Source organism: Pogoniulus pusillus, chromosome 9 (assembly GCF_015220805.1).
Source record: "Pogoniulus pusillus isolate bPogPus1 chromosome 9, bPogPus1.pri, whole genome shotgun sequence".
NCBI lineage: Eukaryota > Metazoa > Chordata > Aves > Piciformes > Lybiidae > Pogoniulus > Pogoniulus pusillus.
In genome coordinates, this window is record NC_087272.1 from 5468169 (window position 1) to 5483470 (window position 15302).

The 15302-nt window shown below is 54.4% G+C and overlaps 2 protein-coding genes and 1 long non-coding RNA gene across 7 annotated transcripts in view; 1 reads left to right on the forward strand and 2 right to left on the reverse strand.

Moving 5' to 3' along the window:
- LOC135177975 (uncharacterized) overlaps window positions 1-15302 on the reverse strand; it is a 102813-nt gene that overhangs the window by 25172 nt on the left and 62339 nt on the right. The window lies entirely within an intron of this gene.
- Window positions 1232-3913, reverse strand: C9H4orf54 (chromosome 9 C4orf54 homolog). Its single transcript, XM_064149367.1, has one exon. It carries the CDS (start codon window positions 3911-3913, stop codon window positions 1232-1234), a length of 2682 nt encoding a protein of 893 aa, XP_064005437.1.
- Window positions 3924-15302, forward strand: part of DAPP1 (dual adaptor of phosphotyrosine and 3-phosphoinositides 1) — a 76371-nt gene continuing 64992 nt past the window's right edge. Inside the window, 1 exon segment of the mRNA XM_064148382.1 lies at window positions 3924-4222. Coding sequence (XP_064004452.1) covers window positions 3924-4222 — 299 coding nt within the window.

Below are 15302 nucleotides of genomic sequence, written 5' to 3' on the forward strand. Positions count from 1 at the left end.
AGACAACCATCCTGAAGGCACTTCCTAAATATTTCAGGAATTTAAAGGTAAAATCTCCTTGTTGTTTATTTTGTGCAAGACATTCTGCACCCTGTTTTCAAAACATGCTGTATGCCTGGCTTGTGCCCTCTTCCTTGCTCCAGAGCGGGCACTAAATGGCCCTGCACGTGCGCCCCTGAATTTGGAGGCTAGCCCTGGGTCACAGCCCTAAGTAACCAGACACTGGTGGGATTGTGGCAGGCCAAGCTCAGAGTAGCTGTGTGAAACTGTGATTTGCAGCGGTGCCCACAGGCTGTGCTGGAGCCCTCCCACAGCACAGATAACAGTGGGCACTCCTGCCCCTGACAAGAGAGTCATAGAATCAACCAGGTTGGAAGAGATCTTCAAGATCATCCAGTCCAACCTATCACCCAGCCCTGTCCAATCAGCATAGAATCATAGCACCACACCACCAAAGGAGCACATCAAAGCCTATTCATGTACCACAGTATCACCAAGGTTGGAAGAGACCTCATAGATCATCAAGTCCAACCCTTTACCACAGAGCTCAAGGCCAGACCATGGCACCAAGTGCCACGTCCAATCCTGCCTTGAACAGCTCCAGGGACAGCGACTCCACCACCTCCCCGGGCAGCCTATTCCAGTAGCCAATGACTCTAAACCCCACTCCCTCACCCTGCTGTCAAGAGGGACCTGAAATAAAGGTTTGCCTCCACAACACCTCTCTCCTCTCTTCTGGTTTCTCAAGATGGAAACCAACAGGGGCTCAGGGCAGAGAGAAAGGTGTTTGCCTCCCCTTGGGAGGAAGAGGAAAAAAGTGAGAAAGGAGGGAAGGATGTGTCGTTGAGGCAGAGGAGCTGCCTCATGGCTTGCAAGGTAGGTCCAGGGGAGGTGCTCAGCTGCACTTTTCTCCCCATGAACACGGGGACCTGCTGAGACATGTGCCCTCAGACATGGGGCTGCACGAACACAGGCTGCATGATAAGCAGCTATGACATGCTTCTCCTGAAACTGCCTCCAGGCCAAAAAAAAAGCAGGCATTTTACCTGCTCCAAGGCATACTGAGAAACACTAATGGGTGTGCCTACATTTCAAGTCGTGGTGAGGACCTTCTTGCAGACCCCCGCTCCGTTACCCATTTTGAGGAGAAGCTATGGCACGGCTCTCATTTGGCAGATGAGTCACTAGTGACCGTCATGCTTCACAGCCTGCCGCAACTCACCTGCACTCTTCACCGGTGCTCCACCACAAAGCGCATGGTAGTGCCATCGAAGGAAGGCGGCGCGACGAGCCGCGGGCCAGTGGCTGGTGCGGTGATGCTGATGACTGGCTTCGTCTCAGTTGCTGTGCATCCCACTGGCGGGGGGCACTTGCTGGTAGCCACATAGTAGGGGCTCTCAGTGAAAGCTGCCTCTGCCACTGCTGAGCTGCCAGGCTCAGCCGGGGCGCTGGCATCACTGCCAGGGTGAGACAGTGGGCGTGGCAGAGCACTGGCAGGTAGCATGGCAGCAGCGGGCAGAAGGCCTGGATAGAGCATGTACGTGGCACCATAGGCCCCAGCATTGAGGGCCAAGGGTGAGAGGGGCAGCGGGACAGGGGCGACGGCTGGCTGCTGGGGCACTGGCACCTCCACATACTGCCCGGTCTCGGGGTCGAAGAGACGCCGCTTGAGGGGCTGCTGTACTGGCGTGTCCACTAAGTAGTACTGCCCAGTGCTCACATCCAGCAGCACCTTGCGCTGCGTCTGCGGAAAGGGCTCGGCCGCTGTGGCCGCGGAGGGCATGGAGGGCGAGAAACAGAGTAGCGGCGGCGCTGCGGCGCCGGGCAGGGTGGCGAACGGCAGCGGCGGGCGGTAGAGGGCGGCGGGGGTACCCTCGGCGGACGGCGGGGCTGCGGCGGGTGGTTCCTCAGCGGGCGGGTGTCCGGGGCTGCCGGGGCGCTTAGCGGTGCCGAAGGGTTGCAGGCTGCACAGCGCCGTCGCCGCCGCTGTCGCCGACACTGGGCTAGGGCGAACGGCCCCGCCCGTCCCAGACACTGCTACCGGAGAGGCGGGGGAGCCGGTCTCAGCGGCAGTCTTCAGCGGCAAGGCCAGGTAGTTTCCGCAGTCCGGGCTGCGCTCCGCATCACCGCCGCCCGCAGATAGCCGGGGGGAACGTGGCGCCGCTTGGCTCCGCAGACCGCTCTCAGAGGGGAGCTTGACCGGCGCGGGGGCCCCGGCTCCGGCTCCCCCTGCTCCGCGGAGGGTAAGGAGGGCGCGGGGGGCGGCGGGGGGGTCGGAGCGGGAGGGCGGCGGCCCGCGCGTCCGCTGCCGGACCAAGCTCTCGAAGGCGGCCGCCTTGGCCGAAACTTTGTCGGCGGCATTGTTGGAGAGGCGGCGGGATAGCCGCTCGCTGCCCGGCACCTTGCCCGACGGCTCCTCCACCTTATCCGCTGGCGGCGGCGGGGGAACGGTGGCGGCGGAAGCAGAAGGGGTCGGCCGAGGCCCGGGGCCCCGCTCCTGGCTGGTAATGAGGGAGAGGACGTGGCTGTCGGTGATGGGCAGCGGGTCGCTCTTGCGCTTCCACTCGCGCTTGTTGAAGCTGTACAGCTCCTCCATGCTCCGCACTGCCGCCGTCAGCTTCTCCAGTGCGTTCTGCACCGGTGCCGCCGCCTTGCTCTCCTCCCGCGGGTCCTCCTCTGGTCCCCGCCCCCGCTCGACGGGCGGTGGCTGGTGCCGCCAGGGTGCAGCGGACTTGGAGACGATCTTCAGCACGGCCGGCTGGCGCGGGTCGCTCTTGTTGGGGGCGATGGTGGCCACCGGCAGTCTCCCTGAGGTTCGGTGCACCAGGACGGTGCCCTCCGGGGGGCAGGCCGGCACTCTGCCCGGCATCTTGGCCTCCGCCTCGGTGGGCTTCGTGTTGGTGTGGCCAACCGCTTGGCAGGTGATGACCACGGGGGAGAGTGACCTAGGGACACCGGCAATGACCAGCTGCTGCCGGGGCTTCTGCTCCGAGACGCCCTGGTCGGAGGCACCGCTACCCTTGTCGCTGCTGTTATCCCCCGAGTCGTAGTTGTAGGAACTTTTGATGAGCTTCCGCACGTCCCGCACCTGGTGGAGCTGCCCCTGAGCTCTGTGCTTGCTGTCCCTCACGTCGCGCACCAAGAACTGCGGCACTTTGTCGTCACTGGCCTTGGGCAGCTTGAGATGCTGGCCCCTGCTCTCCTCTGGCGGCCGGCCTGCGATCTGCGGCGTCAGGAGCTGGGCGATGCTGAAGGCAGCGTCCTGGGGCTGCTGCAGGCTCCCCAGGCTGATCTTGATCTCAGGGACTTTGGGCTTAGCGGCGAGGGGCGAGGAGGAGGTGGCGGCGGCGGAGCACTTGGTCGCCTTCTTGCCGGGGTCCTTCTCTCGGGGGGTGTTCTGAATGGTGGGGACGAACAGGCGGGACATTTTAGTAGACTTGCCAGCGGAGATCTCGCCCAAGTCAGCCCTCCAGTCGTGCCTGGAGGAGAGCTTCAGCTTGCCGACGGGCGCCCGCTCCTCCTTCCTTTCCGCCTCCCTCTCTTTCCAGGACCTGAAGGCGCTGTTCTGGCTGCGGAGAAAGGTGGCCTTGATGGCCTCCGAGGCGCTGCGCTTCACCTCACACACCTCCTCGGACACCACTCGCTCCAGACTACGGGTCCCCTCCCGAGGAGGCGACGTCTTGGAGGGCGGCGACCGGCCGCCGCCGCCGCCCTCGCCCGCTTCTTCTGCTGTCGCCGCGACACAGTCTGAGCTGCCGTCTGAGTGTCGGGAGCTCTGCTGCTGCTCTCCGCCTTCCCGCTGCCGCTCCCGGCCGCCGCCGATGGGTTCCGGCTCCCGTCCGGCTCCCAGCCCCGTGTAGGAGGTGTCGGTGATTTCGCCCCGCTCCATCTTGAACTCGTGCTCCCACTGCATCTTCTTGGAGATGATGTTTTTGAGGAGGCTAGAGGCAAACTTCGACTTCTTGCTGGGCCCACCACCGCCCTCCACCGTCGGCGGCTCCCCGCCGCTCGCCTGACGGTGCGGCCCGGCCCTGCGGGCATCGCCGAAATCCAGCAGGGTTACCACCCGGGAGCCCGCCCGCAGCCGCCGCGGCGCCTCAACATGGGCGATCTCCCCGTCGAGCTTGCTAACCACGAACTCGAGAGCTTTGGTCTGCGACCGGCCGGAGCGCAGCAGGCTGGGCTCGGCTCTCGGCCCCAGGCTGCCGCACTTGAGGTCCAGGTAGGTGGACCAGCGGTTGATCCCCAGGGCATTGTCTGGCAGAGAGGCAGAGGAGGCACGGGAACTGGGACGCAGGGTGTCGAAGTAGGGGTACGCCAGGCTACGGAACGCCCTGGCCGTCAGGTTTCGCACTTCTTTGTCGGCATCGTCCAGCTCGCTGACGGCGCTGGAGGCACCGCTCGAGTGCTCCCCGGCTCGGCCCGCCCCACACCGCGTCTGCAGCCGAGCCGGCACGGCGATGAACTTTTTCGCATGGTCGCGAACCGCGTCCGCTTTTACATTCGCATTGCTTTCAGAAGCTGCTGGGACTCGGACGCTCATGTCGCCTTCATGCTTGGCAGCGTAAATAGTGTTTTGCTTTCCGCGCACGTTGCTAGACTCATTTATAGCCCGGGAAGCGGCTTTGATTGATAGGAGAAGCTGGGCGGCCGGGCTCCCGCCGGGGCGGCCGGCCTGCTTGGACCGGCTTTCTCTCGAGCTGGCGTGCTTGTCCCCACCGGGGGTGTCGTGTTCAGATGTAAGGCTGACGATTTCCGTGCTGCTGGTGTTGTCGATACTGTCCGTCTGGTTGTTGGGATCGCTGGTGGTCGTGCTGAGGTAGCAGCTATTCTCCTCTTCCGTCGGTGTGTCCCCCAGGGTCTCGTCGCTTCCGAAGGAGGCGTAGTCCACGAAGGAGTAGATCACGTTGTTGTCTTCGAAGTCCCAGCGGGCAGCCAGCCCTGCGTCGAAGTCCATATCGTGGTCCACCTCGCTCAGCTGGATCTCTTGCGTGCTGATATAGTGCGCCTCGTCGCGGTCGCCGCCGGGGGGGATGCCCGAGGGGGCTGCGGGGGGGGCTGCCTTTCGCCCCCCATGCTCATCCTCCTCGCTTTCGTAGCCGAAAGAAGACGATGAGGTTTTGCCCTCCGTCGACACCGGGTCGCCTATTCCAGGAAAGTTCCTAGCCTTGGTCACTGGCGAAGGGCAGGATGAGGAGGACGACTCCAGGCAGCCCCCCGCCTCCCGAGGCTCGCCACTGCCCGCGGCTTCTCGGGAGCCGGAGTCAGCACCGCATCCCGCCGCAGCCACCCCGTCCGGGGAAGGCGGGCTATTCTTCCCGCCGCCCGAGGATGCTGGCAAAGCGGGCGCGCCCGGCCGTCCGCCGCTCTCCAAGGCGCCGCCATCCCCGGTCCCGCTGACTCCACTTTCCAATGCGGGATCCGTCGATCGCTCCGCTCTTTCGGCTGGGGCCAGCTCGGGGGTCTTGTTGCTCTCCTCCGGTCCGCGGATCTCCACGTACGCCGCCGCCGCCGCCTTCTTCTCGGTATCCGTCTCCAGGCTTGAGCCCCGTCCCGCCGCCGCGCCTTCGGGGCCGGCTCGGGGGCCGGCGGGCGGCTGGCTGGGCGCGTCCATGCCGGGGCCGTCGGGGCGCGGCAGTGGCCCGAAGGGGTGGGCAGGCACGTTCCAGCAGAGAGAGGCAGCGCTGCGGGGACGGGGGGGACGGGGACGGGGGAGGGGGGGGGGGGGGCAGCGGGCCGCCCACCTACTGCCCTCCCCTCCTCCGCTCAACGCGCTCGAGCGGGCCCCGCCACCGGGGGGCGGAGGGGTCGGGCCGGGCTGGGTTCGGCTCCGCCGCACCGGACTCAGCGCGTTTAAACTGCGCAGTCAGCCGCGGGTGGCTAGTCGCCCCGCGCAGTAGCCCAGGATGGGTCCTGGTCGCCGCGGTGTTTTTCGGAGATGGGCGTCACTTGGCCGAGCCCAGGCGCAGACTATACATAGAGCCGGCGTCAGTTACGCCGGTTGAACAAAATCCTATTTTAAACATGGTGTTTGCCGCAATAAAGGCGGACGGGCACCCCTTCGCAGGGGAGAGCTGCCCCTGCCTGCAAACACACAGCTACGCGGACTCCCCGCGTAGCCGGCGGCACCGGCTGGAAGGCAAGCTTGCTGTGCCGAATTTACCAACGTCCCACACGCAGCAGTGGCTGAACAGCTTTTTTCCTTCCTTAAACACCCCTTCCTCTCTTTCTCCCCCCCACCCCCATACCCTGTGTCCCCACTCACAGTGGGTGTGTTGCAGAGGATGCCAGCCTGGCTCTGCACCTTTGCAGCTGGTATAGAGAGCCACTGGCCAGGGGACCCAAGGTGCCTTTTTCCAGGAAACGCTGCTTCAGACAGAAGTAGCACCTAAGACCTATTAATAGGCATTTCTGTGGCACGCCTGACCTTTGCTGGCTGAGGGCTCCACTGAGCAGTCCCCAGAATGACATACCGAAAAGCACTTAAGAGCCATGGAAGGAAAAGGTGAGGCGTTTAACACTGAAGAGGAGAAATGGAGGAAAGGCAACAACATTGAGGAGCAGCCCACAGGGTGTACAATACAGAAAACAGCCTAAATACACAGCTTGAAAAAAACCCCAACAAAATACCCACAGGCTTGGATGTGTGAGAGGCTGTTGGGCAGCATCCATGCCCTCACAGCTGCATGCACTGGTATGCGTGGCACAATGTGCAGCTTTGCCAGGGATGCAAAGACAGCAAAGCTTATGCCATCCCAGATCTAATTTCAGCACCATCCATGTTAAAACAAGGGTTTCCCAGGGCTCTCAGCTCCTCACTCCAGCCTAGAGCCAGGCTGGAGATCTTCCCCACGAGGTTGCACTCTTCCTTTTGGAACAGGAAAAGCATACTCCCCCCTTTACTGAGCCCAGGCAATGGCTTGTGAGGGTCCTTGCAGCAATGGCAGGTTTCATATCCCTTTCCAGGTAAGGGTCTCTTTTCTGTCTAGAGGAAGACAAGTGAGGTGGCTCTATCTCTTAGTATCCTACATAGTTACACAGCAGTTTCTCAGGCTGCAGACTGACAGTGTAACAGCTGTTGCTGGAGCACTGGATGATACTTTTACAGAAAGACACATCCTTCAAACTCACAGGGTTTGGAACAAGTATCACAGTATCATCAGGGTTGGAAGAGACCTCACAGATCATCAAGTCCAACCCTTTAGCACAGAGCTCAAGGCTAGACCATGGCACCAAGTGCCACGTCCAATCCTGCCTTGAACAGCTCCAGGGACGGCGACTCCACCACCTCCCCGGGCAGCCCATTCCAGTGTCCAATGACTCTCTCAGTGAAGAACTTTCTCCTCACCTCAAGCCTGAATTTCCCCTGGCTGTGTCCTCTCGTTCTGGTGCTGGCCACCTGAGAGAAGAGAGCAACCTCCCCCTGGCCACAACCTCCCCTCAGGTAGTTGTAGACAGCAATAAGGTCTCCCCTGAGCCTCCTCTTCTCCAGGCTAACCAATCCCAGCTCCCTCAGCCTCTCCTCGTAGGGCTGTGCTCAAGGCCTCTCCCCAGCCTCGTTGCCCTTCTCTGGACACGCTCAAGCATCTCAATGTCCCTCCTAAACTGGGGGGCCCAGAACTGAACACAGCACTCAAGGTGTGGTCTAAGCAGTGCAGAGTACAGGGGCAGAATGACCTCCCTGCTCCTGCTGACCACAGCATTCCTGATGCAGGCCAGGATGCCACTGGCTCTCTTGGCCACCTGGGCACACTGCTGGCTCATGTTCAGGTGGGTATCAATCAGCACCCCCAGATCCCTCTCTGTCTGGCTGCTCTCCAGCCACTCCGACCCTAGCCTGTATCTCTGCATGGGGTTGCTGTGGCCAAAGTGCAGCACCCTGCACTTGGAACTACTGAATGCCATCCCCTTAGACTCTGCCCATCTGTGCAGGCGGTCAAGGTCCCGCTGCAGAGCCCTTCTGCCCTCCAACTCAATCACATCTGCCCCCAGCTTAGTGTCATCTGCAAACTTGCTGATGACTGACTCCATGCCCTCATCCAGATCACCTATGAAGATGTTAAAGAGGATGGGGCCCAGCACTGATCCCTGAGGGACACCACTAGTGACAGCTGCCAGCTGGATGTGGCACCATTCACCACAAGTCATATAATGCGCAATGAGGGTAACTGCTTCCCATTTCTGCTGAGGCTGTCCTGCCTTCCTTGTGTTCTCAGTGAGAACCTGGGCTCCAGCTCTCAAGATTACTAGCCTTACCCTTATTTTCTCCTGAGTCCAGATTCACGTAGCTTCAACTATTGTACATGTGACAACTGTGCAGCCCTTCACAGAGCTGTAGTAATTGGCAGGACCAGTTCCTAAACACAACTTCACCATGTTCCGTGTCCCCTCCACACGTTTTAGACTTGCTCCTCTGTCCCACAGCCATAACTGAAACATGGCCTAACTAGACAAAGAAAGTATTATAACACGTTATTAAAGACACATTGTGGTTTTAATTGCAGAGGGTCAAGAGTAGATCCTCAAATAGAGTCCTGTCCAAACTCTTGGGATGCAGAAGCGTATCAGGTTTTAAATGCCGATTCATTGGACTTGTGTGAGAGTCAGCAGTGACAGCATCCCTGCCTCTTGCTCAGCATCTCTTCTACCAGATGCTTCCTCTCAAACAAGGTTTCCACTCCTTGTTCTCATTGCCCCCACTTTCTGATCTCCCAAACCAGGGTGTCAAGTGTCAGTCACACCTTGCTGTCCTCCATAGTAATAGGTTTTCCTGCCTTAGTAATACACAACAAACCAGATCTTCACTGGCAGAAGCTGCACAATTAAACATGGTGTTGGGTTTTTTTTTTGTAAGTTCTAACAGTTGTTCATATATTGCTGCCAAGATCCCCAGACAAGATCCCCACCAAAACGAGCCTTGAAACTTGATCCTTTATATATCTGTTTCCACAGTCTAGTTTCCAGTTAGGGTCTAGAGAGGTTTTATTTTCTGCTGCTTCCTTTGCTGATACCTTGAACTGAACTACTGAGTCTTACAAAACCAGGTGATGACTGCCACAACCGAGGCTGAGACCATAACGGAGTACTCTTTTCTGTATGTTTATAACACATCTTTGTCTCCACCACAGGGAGTTTATGCCCCTCATGACAAAAATACATACATAAGATCTACACCTGTTCTTTTCCACTTTCAGTTATGGCTAGCTCTGGGAGCCTGTGTGCCTTTAGGCAGCCAGAGCTGTGTGTTTCCCAGGGTGCTAAGAGGTTGCTACAGTGTACAGAGCTACCTAAATCCTAGTGTGTTTCTGAAAAAGTTCATCTATAATGTTCAGCTTAAGTGCTCAAATCACTGTATGCTTGTTAGAAAAGGGGGGGGGAAATGAGAAGGATTTCCTCTTTTCATTTTTCATGTCAGAAATTTCTGCCCTGACATGGTGCCAAGCCCCTCGGAGATGATTTGCTGGAGTCTGGCCCTGGGCAAAGTGTAAAATTCCACGGGGGTTTAGGCTTAATTCTTTCTCTTCAGCCTTTCCTCTTAGCTACCCTAAGGTAGGCTTTTGTAGAGCCTGCTCTGGAGGTGCTTAATCACCTCCATTCGTTATGTCCAAACTTGAACCCAGGGACTGACCAGGATCCTGAGAACTGCTTCTCTGTAGGACTGCCTTATGAAGGATCTTCAGCAGCTTTGAAAAGGTGTGGATGGGTTTTATCTAAGTTTTTCTATATCTCTTACTGTTGCCAGACAAATCCCACAGCAAACAAATAGTAAAGTGCTAGACTTCTCTGCTCTCAAAAGTGCAGAGGAAAACTGCAGCTCCATCATGCCTTCCTGGAATTAGAACTTGCTTTCTCTAAGCTGGTGAGACAACTCCACAGATCACAGAAATCACAGAAACATTCAGGTTGGAAGACACTCTTGGGATCACCAAGTCCAATCGATAACCCTGCTCTACAAGGTGCACCCTAAACATATCCCCGAGCACCACATCCAACTTTTAAACACATCCAGGGTTGCTGACTCAACCGTGTGCCTAGGCAGACCATTTCAATGCCTGACCACTCTTTCCATGAAAAAATGTTTCCTAATATCCAGTCTACACCTACCCAGTTGCGGCTTGAGGCTCATCCCTCTTGTTCTATCACTAATTACCAGTGAGAAGAGACTGGCATCAATCTCTTCACAACCTCCTTTCAGGTAGTTGTGGACAGTGATGAGGTCTCTTCTCTTTTTTCAAACCAAACAGCCCTAGTTTCCTTCTGTTCCTCTTCACAGTATCACAGTATCACCAAGGTTGGAAGAGACCTCACAGATCATCAAGTCCAACCCTTTACCACAGAGCTCAAGGCTAGACCATGGCACCAAGTGCCACGTCCAACCTTGCCTTGAGCAGCCCCAGGGACGGCGACTCCACCACCTCCCCGGGCAGCCCATTCCAGTGTCCAATGACTCTCTCAGTGAAGAACTTTCTCCTCACCTCCAGCCTAAATTTCCCCTGGTGTAGCCTGAGGCTGTGTCCTCTTGTTCTGGTGCTGGCCACCTGAGAGAAGAGAGCAACCTCCTCCTGGCCACAACCTCCCCTCAGGTAGTTGTAGACAGCAATAAGGTCACCCCTGAGCCTCCTCTTCTCCAGGCTAACCAATCCCAGCTCCCTCAGCCTCTCCTCATAGGGCTGTGCTCAAGGCCTCTCCCCAGCCTCGTCGCCCTTCTCTGGACACGCTCAAGCATCTCAATGTCCCTCCTAAACTGGGGGGCCCAGAACTGAACACAGTACTCGAGGTGTGGTCTAAGCAGTGCAGAGTACAGGGGCAGAATGACCTCCCTGCTCCTGCTGACCACACCATTCCTGATGCAGGCCAGGATGCCACTGGCTCTCTTGGCCACCTGGGCACACTGCTGGCTCATGTTCAGGCGGGTATCAATCAGCACCCCCAGATCCCTCTCTGTCTGGCTGCTCTTCAGCCACTCCGACCCCAGCCTGTATCTCTGCATGGGGTTGTTGTGGCCAAAGTGCAGCACCCTGCACTTCGAGCTATTGAATGCCATCCCATTGGCCTCTGCCCAATCATATGATTGGCCCTCTTCATATGATTCATTCTCAGCTAAGTGTAGGTTTACTTAATAATGTTGTATATCCGTAACTAATGCATGGCATATTTATGAGCCTAATGATATTCGTCTGCATTCATTAATACCAATTACTGTTCTGTGTTTTCCATCTCTCTCACTAAAGCTGCTGATGTCTAAGATTTCTGCATCCAAATCTATTGTGAAACATTACTGGAGCTGTTCTGACAATCACGCAAAATTGATACACTTAATGCCTTTTGTAACATAACAGCTGCTCCATGTTTAAACTCTTGCTGTTAGAAACCAAACCAAAACCACTCCACTGTTGAGCCACTTCTTCCCTTTGCCATTACAAGGCTGGATCACACAGGTAAAGATGATGAGAAAAACTCAGGCTGAATTAACTGTGCACTTTAGAATGCATCACTCATGGAAGCAGCAGGGAAGTGGGATTTAAAGGGGATGTGATAAGAGGCAACTCAAAGCAGAATAGAGATGCTAAGGATGAGGTTAGGGAGACCATGCAGAAGAATGCACAGGGCACTTTTTTCCTTGAACAGAGACATGGACAGAGAAGTGAATAACTGGTGGAGGAGCTGTTCAAGGCAGGATTGGATGTGGCACTTGGTGCCATGGTCTAGCCTTGAGCTCTGTGGTAAAGGGTTGGACTTGATGGTCTGTGAGGTCTCTTCCAACCTTGGTGATACTGTGAATAATAGGAGGAAAGGATTCAGTTGAGCTCTCTCTGACTAGAGAAAAGGAAAACACTAATTTATCAAGATTAAGAAATGTTAATCTCTCATTACACAGTTTTTAAAGCATAACAGTTTTTAAAACTGAAATAGGAATAACAATTACAGAGGAGTTAATCAGGCTGAAATAGAAATAAAATCAAAGTGTTATTTGCACAGAGAAACAAACACAGTTCTAGTAACTAAGAGGGCCTGCAGGAAAGGTTATGCTTCTTACATGAACAGAAATCATGGCTTTCACAGAAAATAAGGCAACAGCAGGATGATTCTGCTGCCTTCTGTACTCAGAGTGAAAAACTTAAATTTCTCTCTAGGCTCAGAGGGAGAGATGAAGAATGATACAATCATAGGAAGAAGCTTCAACTTTGGCTGAATAGTATTTGAGTACTACTGGATTCCATTTTTCCTCTCAGTAGTTTTTGATAACATTGCACATGGTCATAGTCACATCATCCTTGACATCAAAGCAAATTAATTGGCTGGAGTTCAGATGCTTGTGTTAAGTAGAAAGGAAACCAGAAAACAGCATCCTGATTTTCCTTCAGGAGTTGTGTCTGAGGAGGAGGGAGCAAAGCCCACTTTAGGAAGGGAGCAGGGGACCTGTGGTTTAGCAATAAGCAGTGAAGCTCAGCACACTTTATAAATCTTCAGGTGCTCCCAGATATATTGTAAGGAAATACCCTACCCACAAATGCATTCGGTATGGAAACTTTCTAATGAACCCAAGTGGAAATAAAAAGGGGATTTTTGTAGCTGGCACTAAAATGGTCTCTCTTCTGGGATTCAGCAAGGACCTGTCTGACAAGGTCCAAAGTACAAAGCCACACCTGGATCACTCAAGTCCTTATTGCAGATGGAAGACCATGCCAGCCAAGGTCTTTTCCATCCTCCTAAGGAGACTGAAGGACACTTCTAAACACTCAACCTGCAAATGCAAACCATATGCAGCTACTCCCTGGCAAACCTCTCCCTTTTAGTCCATGCCAGACTCAAAGGAAAGAGCCTCTGGACCTGTGTGGATTTCAGGTATCACCAAGGTTGGAAGAGACCTCGTAGATCATCAAGTCCAACCCTTTACCACAGAGCTCAAGGCTAGACCATGGCACCAAGTGCCACGTCCAATCCTGCCTTGAACAGCTCCAGGGACGGCGACTCCACCACCTCCCCGGGCAGCTCATTCCAGTGTCCAATGACTCTCTCAGTGAAGAACTTTCTCCTCACCTCCAGCCTAAATTTCCCCTGGCGCAGCTTGAGGCTGTGTCCTCTTGTTCTGGTGCTGGCCACCTGAGAGAAGAGAGCAACCTCTGAAACAATTTGTTCCTAGTTATTCTGGTTAATAATTTCTATTGAGTGTTATATCTTATTAATTGATTAGTTCTATTAATACATTTTATGGACTGTGTTTGTATGACTTTATTTAAAACAAATAGACCTGTTTTTAACTGCCCAGGTGCTCTCACAGGAAAACAAAGTGGTACCACTGTTTATTCAGTTACTTTAGAATCTGAAACACAAACAGCCAGGATAGACTTTATGTCATAGAATCACAGAATCAACCAGGTTGGAAGAGATCGCCAAAATCATCCAGTCCAACCTAGCACCCAGTCCTGGCCAATCAACCAGACCATGGCACTAAGTGCCCCAGCCAGGCTTTGCTTCAACACCTCCAGGGATGGTGACTCCACCACCTCCCTGGGCAGCCCATTCCAATGCCAATCACTCTCTCTGCCAACAACTTCCTCCTAACATCTAGCCTAGACCTACCCTGGCACAACTTGAGACTGTGTCACAGTATCACAGTATCATCAGGGTTGGAAGAGACCTCACAGATCATCAAGTCCAACCCTTTAGCACAGAGCTCAAGGCTAGACCATGGCACTATTGCTGCTTGCCTGGCAGAAGAGGCAATCTCATCCTTTGACACAATCAGCTGCTTCACAGAAAGGTTTCAAATCCTGGCAACAATTTGCTTGGCATTTGTTGCTCCTCCAGCTGAACGTGCACCCAAGCAGTGAACTGCAAGGCCGGTACCATGAGACTGTAACATGAAATTGCCACGCTTTGGAGAGCAACTGCTGCTGGACTGGGATTCATTCGCTCGCAGCATCCAATAGCTAATGTTTGCAGGGCCACATGAAAGGCGATCCCTGTGGGTTATGCTCACCTCCCTGCCACAGCGCCTATGTTTAGTCACCGAGGTGAAGTTCGTGCAGCAAACGTCTCGGGGGTATTTCTCACTGGGCTTACAGTAAGTGCCTCCCACTGCCTGGCAATGAAAAGGAGGATCAGGCAGCCCTGGGAGCGAAGCCTCTCTCCGGCTGGAGTTTCTATGTATAGGGGGAGCTCAGCAAGCGCCATAAGGAGCTGCGTGCGAGCCGCCTGCCCGCAATTAAGGTCACACATGTGTACTTTTGGGTAGCTTTCTTCACTGGCTCACTTGGCTTGCAAACTTAAGAACTACAGGTGTGAAGCTGGCTACATAATAAGGAGCTATAAATCCGACCAGCACCCCTCCAACGCTTCAGTCAGTACATGAGGCAGCTGCTGGGGGAAAGTAAGAATGAGATTTTTAAACCCAGGTGTAAAATCCATTGTAAAGGTCAGGTTTATAAGAAGACCATCCTAAAATGCTAATGACATGACAGCTTTATGAGGCTGAAAAACGATAGCTTGGCTGAAGCTAAGCAATTCTAGATCAGGGGACTTATTTAAATTGGGCTTTTTTTTCCCCCTTCCCCCTTTGATTTTAGGTTTTGCTCTTGATCCTGCCAAATCTCACTGTAAGATGAGAAATCCTTGCTTGTGGTAGTAGCCTCCCCCACATCCAGCTGAACAGCTGAGATCAAGTTATTTATATAAGTGTGGCATTATTCTGTAACTTTCTCTTCCAAAAGCTTTACATTTCTCAAGTACATAAAATTGAGAGTTACACAGATTTCCATGTCTGTACACTGCAAAAAAATAGTTCTTAACAGCTAGCCTCAGAAACAGAGAGAATTGGTACACAGACTTTAAACCTGTGTTAAATTTGAGAAACATCATTTCTTGACTCTAGTACAGGAGGACAACCTGCCCAGAAGAGTCAGATAGACACATCTAAAGAGATGCATGTGAGCACAGCCTGCACAAGCTCAGCTGTGCACCCTAAGGATAGCTGCTTGTGTCTAAGCAGAGCAAAAGTACTTTCTCATTTGTGACTTAAAACTCTCATTTCAGTATTCTCTCTCCAAAAGTCAGTGTCAATACCTGGGCTAGGTTGTTGTTGCTTGTTTGTTTTTTTTTTTAAACTAGTCTAGTTTTGTCATGGTTTTTTGGGCTTGGTTGGTTGGTTTTGTTTTTCCTTCTGTGCAATGAATTAATTCAGCCTCTAGAAGACTGCAAGCCCCTGGACATATTGATCAACTGGGCAGTTCTTAGAATCATAGAATCAACCAGGTTGGAAGAGACCTCCAAGCTCAGCCAGTCCAATCTATCACCCAGCC